We start from the raw sequence: 9,061 nt of genomic DNA on the forward strand, positions 1-9,061 counted from the left end.
TGTGATATAAATACTAATCTGATTAAAACTATATGCATGTATATGTATATATGTATATATCTATTTCATGAAACTATTCATATAAAAACTGTATATACAAGTACATTTCTCTGTATAATCTCTGTGAATATATATCTATATCTGTATGTTCTATATGATTCCATATACTGAGAAAAACTATATAAACTGTATATACTGTCTACAACTATGCATTCAGTATAGTATGATATATATATATATATATATTATAAATGTTATACAAATTCCTTCATCTCATGACAATCTACTCAGACCACACAATCATTTAAACTCATATTCTGTGAAAATTGTATAGTAAACTGGTATGAACATATATCTATGAAATCTCTATTAACTTTATTAAAATTCCTAGCATAACATATTTCTCTTACCTTAACTTTGAAAAACCCCTATAAAATTTTGACTCTATACCCGCAAGATTCCTAACTCAATATCCTGAAAACACAATCACTCAGAACAAAACATCAGTATTTTCTTACCTACAACATTTCTTAAAACTCGGGAAAAGGCAAATACTAAATAAAATGTCTTAACCTGAGATTGAGATGAAATCCAACCCAACTTTTCCAGCGATCAGCTCCGGCAGACTTGTAGAGGCCTCAGATCTTCGATTCAGAGAGAAATAGGCCCGAAAACGAAGGGAGAAGTGAGAGAGAGTCGTAGAGAGAGAGAGAGAGAGAGAGAGAGAGAGAGAGAGAGGAGAGAGAGAGGGACGCTGAAAATGGGTAAAAATTCTGATTTTTCACTATTTATACTGCCAGATTTATCGACGAGACACGTCACCTCGTCGACGAGTCATTCATTAAATTCGTCGATGAAACCCTGTATTCGTCGTCGAAATTTAGAGTAGCCCATATCCGTCTCTCAGTATTTTCTCATCGACGAAACCCTGTATTCGTCGACGAATTTTCTTATGTATTCGTCGACGAAGTCTTGTATTCATAGACAAATTTCCTTATGTACTTGTCGACGAAGCCTACTGCCTCCTTTTGTTTTTGTTTCCATTTCCCTCTCTCTTAATATTTAAATATCATTATTTTTCGAGTCGTTATAGATAGGTTGGGTCTCACTTCCTTTCGTCATTAGTTCATCCTTTCAATTTTTTTTTTGATTGGTTTAGATTTTTTGATTTTAGTTTGTTTTATTATTCTTGTTTTTGATAGCCTATTTAGATTTGTTTCTTTTTAATTTTGTTTGGTTTTATAGCCGGATTTTTGTTGGTTGTTGGTATTATTTTTGCCAAACATTTAATGTTTTTTATATGTAATCTCTCAATGTTTGTCTTGTAACCACGGTATACCTCCGTCATAAGTAAGAGTATATCAATAAATAATTAAAGGTGTCGCCTTTCTTTCTTAGAAAAGAAGAAAAAATCACATAAAAACTTTACCAATTAAATCCACAGATTCTCGTATGTACAATCTCGAGAATCACATATTACATGACAAACAACATTGTTACAACCCAAAAAAAAAAAAGAAAAATGAAAAGGACCAACACCTACATCAACGTATCAACTCAACCCTGCAGACAAATAATCCCTCCTTTCATGCATCCCAATACAAACCCACTATCCTCTGCTTTCCAAACACAACCCCAAAAAAATAATAACAAAACTATACAATATCAATAATAAAATAAATAAATATATGAATAAAAAAATCATATCATCACGCAGCCTCCCCCTCAACCAGTAAAACTCAGACAAATCTCAGAACACAACTCTATTAATACAATTTTTATTTTTTTGCCCCTTCCTATAAAAATACAGTTGTGGCGTTCCCTACTGCCTCCAATCATGCAATCAATGACGGGTCCCAACCATGCACAGAAGAAACATCTCACGTGAATGCTCCAGCTTACTAACACCCACCTCCACTTTCTCTCTCTCTCCGTCTCTCCCTCTCTCTCGCCGTCACCGTCCTCTTTATCCATTTGCCTATTCCTCAGTGCATGGTGTCAACACTACTCACCACCCAAAAGAAAAAATGTCAACACACCCCATTGGTGTTAATTATGAGGTTCGGAGTTGTAGTTTTAAATTTAATAATATTATTCAAAGTCACAAAAGTTTGAATTAATGCTCCCGAAATTAACTTAAAACAAATTTAAAAACATCCAATCAATTGATATTGGGTTTTCACAACAATTCTACTTCCGTTTTAGTTTTAAGATGCTTAAAACAAAAGATTGCATTTCAACCTCGATCTAATTTTAAAGAAAAGGGAGACTTGCGAATTGCTCGGTAGAAATAATTAATCGAATTAAGGAGAGCGGGACAAATTAAATGTATGTGTTTATCATAATTACTCTTTAATTTCAAGTCCTTCCCTCCAAGACATTATAAGTTTTCATTAACTGCACATCATCAAATGACAAAAGTTATCATCAAACCGAGCTGATTTTGATGTGTAGTTTGTTTAAGTTTTATGTATGAAACTTACGCGATGGTCGTCAAATTTGATGTTGACATAGCGAGAGGTAGGATTTTTTGGTGACATGGCTACAATGGAGGGTGGGTTTTATGCCTTGAGACACTGTTCTTTCTCTATGGAATCCTTCACTTCAGAAGAGGCCCGTGGCTCCGGCGATGACGATGTTTTTGCATTTTCCATGTTGTTTAGGCTTTGTTGGCGACTATACACTTGCCGTAGTCTCTCTATTTCCCTCTTCAACGCTTCTTGATGAGCTGCAATATTCGCAAACCAACATCATTACGAGTACTCTTATGCCATGGAATTTCAGCTAGCTTCATATTTAAATCTGTGCGGGATTCAAGAAGACTCTATCCGATTTTGTGCTCTCCAAATCTAAACTCGAAATCTATGCTTTCAACTAATATACCAGTATATTTGTGTGTGTTTATGGATGTATATTTATTTGACAGTGAAAAATACTTACCATCTTTGAAAACTTTGTCTTGAGCAAGAGCCGCTATTCTCTGCTTTAGAGCGCTGTTGTCCACATTCAGTAGCAATCGCTGATGATCTAAAAACGCAACCCTCGGTGACAACATCGAAACTTCAGTCTTCACCCAAACCATTTCCAGCCCAACAAAAAACGAAATAATTGGTAGAAACTTATTTTCAATACTCATGGGTAAAAAAGAAAAAAAAAAAAGAACAAAGTTGGAGATTTATTTCAGTGGAAATCAATAACATACTTGTAAAGAGGTAATACTCCGTTCAAGGTCAGATATGTATTGCAGCTTCCTCACCCGAGACCTCTGTGCAGATTGTCTGTTTGCCAATATTCTGCAGAAGCAAGCAAGATATATTAAACACAAATCACCATTTTAGTGAGCTAAACGGGGATATATAAATTAATCGACCCAAATGCTCTGCCTTTGTTTTTTTTTTTTGCCTCCCCCTCTATCTCTTTCGATTAGAACGACGTCACATTGGTGACAAAATGTGCGCAAATGCATGAATACCTCCTGACCCTCTTCGGGTCGGCGATTAGTTCTGTCGGAGCCATTATCATCGTCTGCGACGGGCCTTCCAGAGCGTTCATTTCCAATTTACATGAACTCTGCACCTCCTCGTGCTCATTTCTTTCTTGTTGGTTATGTTCCTCTTCCTGCTCATTTCTTTGTTGTTGTTGCTGTTCTTGACGGCTTGTCCATGAATAATAGTGCTGCTGATTGGAGGGCCTTGGCTTTTCCTCGTTGATGCTATTATGGTCGGACGGCGTCGAGGGGTTGGAGGCGGTGGACAAGGTGGGGGCTAGCCCTGGAGACACTTCGTCGGAAAACATGTTGATGAACTGCTCGTCGTCGAACCGGTCGAATTCATTGGTACACCCGTGCCCAATGGAGCTCCGGCAATCCTCGGTCAATATGGGAGTTTCCAAGAAGGCGATGGAGTCGCTGACGGAGCGCCGGTGGAGCCCGCGCTTGGCGGAGGAGAAGTCGAGAAACTCGTCGACCCAAGAAGGGTTTTGGGTGGCGATGGGTGGCGCCAAAGCCCCCATGGAGGGAATTTTCTGGTGAGGGAAGGTTGAACAGGTTGGGATCTTTGGTGGCAATTGAGCCATCTTAATTTGTGGGCGAATGAATGCAAAATGGAACAAAACCCAACCCAATCCAACCAAACCAAACTCAACCGATTAAGCAAAACAACAATCTCAATCAAAAGCCTTTTTATAGAAAAAGGCCGGAGATGGAATAGAATGTTACAGGGAAGAGAGGAACAGGAGGAAGAAACATCATCATCCTGCTTTCTCTTCCCCGCAACATCTCATTAATTAATAAAATCTCTCTATCTCTATTTCTCTCTCTCTCTCTCTCTCTCTCTCTCTCTCTCTCACAGTTCTAGTTTTATATTTCTTATTTTGGATTGGGTGTGTTGGGTTTTCTCTCTCTGTTCTATCTTTCTTTGTGAGTGTTGGGGGGTAGGAGAGAGAAAGTGGGGTCACATGGGAGGTTGGATTGGGACAGCTAGCCACAGCTGGCGGGGGAGGAGGTTGGCTCTCAACGGTATTACTGGAAAGTCGCAGTAGTTTAATAACTAGAGGAATCTGCAGCCCACGTGCCCCCGTGGCCGCCTCTTCAGCCCTCGTCCTTATAATAGTCCCATAATTTCACAGCGGCAAAACATTCCCCTGCACCCGCCACCCCTTTCCCCTCCCCCCCACACCGTTCGATCACCTGACCACCTAGTCCTCTTCTTCCTCATTTTGATGGATCACAAAAAATCACATGGGTCGCTATTTTCATCCGAAGCCTATTAGTATTAGCTGGGATTGTCTATAAATGGCTGCGGCTTTTATATGACATTTGCCCAAAAATTATCAATACTCAAGAACATGCAATTGGACAGTCACATCAATCAGGAACACTTGCCAACAATATTTTTGTTTGATTTTAGAGTGAGTTGCTGATTCATTGTTGTGATGTGATGGGTGAGGGTGAATAAGCTAAGTATGGAGTAAGTTTTTGTGATGATCTCAATTGCTGGAATCATGCCCATGTGTGAGTAGGGGTTTGGATGTGGGAGGGATGCATGGGATTGTGCCTTTAAATTAACAATTAAAAAAAAAAAAAAAAAAGATAGGTGTTTGTGGTAAGAGAAGTGGAATGCATAGTGGGTACTGTGGAGGGATTTTGGGATGAGCTGTGAGGGGAAAGTGAGGTAGCTGGCTAGCTCGTAAGGGATCATATGAAGCCACGTGAATTGTTCGCACGCCCTAAGATTTCTTTTACTTTGTCCCCAAACCATACCCACATGTAGGGTATGTGTCCCTTTTCTTTCCCCTTCCCTGCTTCTGTGTACCTTCCATCAACACCCCAATTTATAATTGTCAATTGCGTACTATTTCATGAGAACTAGCTGGGAATAGATCTGATACCAATACAGACTACCCATTTAATTGCATACTGGTATACCGCTGCCTCATTGTCTAAGTCAGTCTCTATCCATCTGGATGCTCACGTGGGCTACCAAGTAGGATTTTTGAGTTTTCGCCATAGTTAGTGGCCGAGCCATCTTGATTAGAAAAAAATTTAGATTTAAATTTGTATTGGAATTGGATAAAATATAATACAAAATTGTATTGAAATTTATACAGATCTAATCGAATACAAATAAAAGATCTGAAATCTATACTCCCAAAGACAACAATGATATGTTTGAAGTACCATAGGTATTTTTGAGAAAAGAATATTAAATTATGTAGATTTAAATATATTTTAATATAGAGATGTATAAAATTATATTTACTCTCTACAAGAAAAATGTTCTTTAGCGATAATTTTTTTAGTGATAAACTAGCATGAGGAGGCCTTTAGCGACGACTATTTGGAATGTTGTCGCTAAAGATTAGGCAGGAAATGTATTTCATTTTCGTGGGTTGAGTGGCAGTTTCAGCAACGAGTGTAGGGACGTTTTGCGACAAGATTTATTAGTCGCTAAAGGTTTTTAATATGATGAGTTTAGAACATCTTCGTTTTTCCATTTTCGAGCCCTATTCCCCCCAATCCCATTTGGAAGATATCATTGTGCATTGTCTCCTCATCTCCCTCTCCATCTTCCCTCTCAATCTCCCCAATCTCCCTTCTTAGCCATCTCTGGTTTACAGCCACCAGCTTTCGCCTCCAGTTAGAGTCGCAACCACCTACAAGACGACCTTTCTGCGATGCCACCACCTACGACTCCCATTACCTGTATGCAGTGTACTGTATTTCTATGCCACTTCCTGTATTTCAGCATCTCTTTGTATTCTTGATTTGGGCTTGCACCGCTTTGATAAAAATGTACATTTACGCATGCCCGAGCTTTTACTTTTGCATGGGCCATGCACAGCCTTCACGTGGTGGCCCATTCCAGTTTTGATTCAACTCCATATGTCAATGTTGCTTAGTAAAAGAAAAGCCCGGTGAAACAAAATGGGAATTAAAATTCCGGGAAACAAACGGACCAGACTCAATTTAATAAAAACAACTCAAAAATCAAAGGGACTTGATTTTTAAAAGATAAACTACTTAATCAAAAAGGCCCCAATTTGGAAATTTAAACAACTCAATTTTTATTTAAAGGACTCAATAATTAAAGGACCCACTTTAAAAATTTATGACTCAATTTTAAAAAAAAAAAATGAAGACTCAATTTAAAAATTAACGACTCTATTTAAAGATAATCAGGATCTAATTTAACCGGTGACTCAATTTAAAATGAAAGGAACTCAAAATTTTTTAAAAAATAGGACTTAGGTAAAATAGGACTCAATTTTGAAATGATCGAAACTCATAAAATGACTCAATTTTAAAACAAGTTGGGACTCGATTGGAACCTTTCATTTCCAGGATTCAAGGTCAACTTTTATTACGAATGGTCTCCTCCGAAAGATCTGGTTAAAATTGGGGTGTCCATATCATCTAATTAATTTTGCAACAGAGTTTCTCAATGTGGTACTCAAAATTTCAATATGATAAAGCATTTTCAACTGCAAAGAAATGCTTTATGCTATATTGCAAACATTCAATTAAGAGTACAACAGACTGAACATGATTGTAATGGTGATACGTGCCTTTTGGATTCGAGACGAGCTGTTGCATCCTTCTTCTACTATTGTACGTAACTGGATCTCTCTTCTGAAATTCAACAACCTCCTTACTCAACCTTCATTTAATTCCCTTTTGGTCTTTAATTCCTCTTTTCCTCTTTGTTTCTGCTTCCCTTTTCTTCCTGCTTCTTTTGTTTCCTTCTCCGTCTCTTAATAGCTCCTTGCTTCTTCTTGTTTCTTCTTAGAGAAGCTTTTGCTTTTTACTTCTTCTTTTCTTGGCCGAGTTCTATCTATTTCTTTCAATCTCTCGACCTCACTCTTCGTTTCACTTTTTCTATGTGAGAAATCCAACCTCCTCCCTCATTTCTCTTTTAGAAGCTCTTATTTAAAGGTAGGGGGAAAGAGGTGAATAATTTGATTGATTAACCAATTGAGAATGATTGGTTTAATTGATTGATTGGTTTTTTAAGCAATGAAAAATGATTGGTTAAATGATTGATTGATTGATTTCTAAACCAACTGAGAGTGATTGATTAACTCATTGGTTGATTTTTTAGTTTTTATTTTTTCATTTCATTCATTATTCCTTCCCTCCACTAACTGAAAATTTTCTTCTTCTCTTTTATGTGTGCAGGTATTGACTTTGGAAGACTAGCCCATTGGAACTCTAGGGCCCTTGAAGTTGCTCTTTTTGTTTTTTTTTTTTTTTTCCATGTATTTATTTTTTAAATGGTATTAATGAAAAATTACTATAAATAATCTAATATATGCATGCTTGAACCAAGTGGTGAGAATGACCAAAGTGAGAGATTGCGTCTAGGAGAAGACCTTAGAGGGCATCAAAATTAAACCAAGAACAATTAAACAAAAATAATCCCAAGATTTTGCTATATAAAGTCCCCAACAAAAGGGGGCTTATAATAACATCCAAGTAAATCATTCTACACATGTGAGTCATCCTCCATATAGGAGGAAAACCCAACACAAATTTCATACTCCTATATGCAAAACATGAAGTCAAAAATATATAGTTTTTCAACCATTTTTATATAAATTTGGAAAATAAAAACATAAAAATCACATTTTAAAAATTTTGAATAAAAAATAAAACTACTTTCACATGTAAATAGTGTCAAAACATTTCATTGTTATTCATTTAGTTCATTTAGTTAAAAAATAAAAAAAAAATTTATATTATGAGAGTATGAAAGCAGAATCTTAATTGAATATAGAAAACTTGAACTTTCCAATAATATGAATATTCAAGATAATATGAAAGATTAAACCAAAAAAATAAAAGAAAGGAAAGGAAGATAAATGGAGTAAAATTTGTGTTTTTTTGGGAATATTTCTGTGAGTGCGCACAAAATTTGACTAAAATCAAAAGAAAATTTTTAAAATTTTTGACTTCTTTAAAGTTAATCCAAGACAAAATTAAGCGCTCCCGGAAACATTACGATGTAAAACATTAGTTGAGGAATATTTAAATAAATTAAATTAGTGCCTTTCGAAGTTCAAAACATGCCAGATCCGGCCCAAATAACCAAACCAGCAATCAGACCCATACGAGAGGCTTCTGAGTTCAGGCTAGCGTCGACATATATAGCATCTCACCCAAATACGTGTCATCAATGCCCGCGACGGATAACAGGAGTCGACCCAGATACCCATACAAACCTAATGGGTTATAAAATAAATAAACCAATCCCGTCATCACGAAAATACGTGAACGGAACAGCACATGCAGGAATACCTGCCTTGTTGAAATCAACAAGTACAAAAAACATGAACAAAAACAAGATTCAGGATTAGTTGAAGTACCATAGAAATGCATAATCATGATTTCACGGGATAAAAATTCCGACCCCCGGGTCGTTATTAATAAGCATGGAGGCATAAGCTCTGATCGTGCTCCGAGTACTGCATCGCAAGCCACCATGAGGGCACCTCTGGCCTTATGGTTTGCTTCCATGACCCTACTCGCGTGGATCCTCTGCGTTCCTTCAAATGCATATTCTGA

At 37.0% G+C, this 9,061-nt stretch overlaps 1 protein-coding gene across 1 annotated transcript; it reads right to left on the reverse strand.

Moving 5' to 3' along the window:
- Positions 1-2,331: 2,331 nt before the first annotated feature.
- LOC131148978 (basic leucine zipper 61-like) lies at positions 2,332-4,074 on the reverse strand. Its single transcript, XM_058098974.1, has 5 exons — positions 3,684-4,074; positions 3,473-3,608; positions 3,203-3,293; positions 2,941-3,067; positions 2,332-2,728 (listed from the first exon to the last, which is right to left on the reverse strand). The coding sequence occupies exons 1-5, from the start codon at positions 4,072-4,074 to the stop codon at positions 2,562-2,564; spliced, it is 912 nt and encodes a 303-aa protein (XP_057954957.1). The 3' UTR covers positions 2,332-2,561.
- Positions 4,075-9,061: the final 4,987 nt, after the last annotated feature.

The sequence above is a fragment of the Malania oleifera genome, chromosome 2, assembly GCF_029873635.1.
Source record: "Malania oleifera isolate guangnan ecotype guangnan chromosome 2, ASM2987363v1, whole genome shotgun sequence".
Lineage (NCBI taxonomy): Eukaryota > Viridiplantae > Streptophyta > Magnoliopsida > Santalales > Ximeniaceae > Malania > Malania oleifera.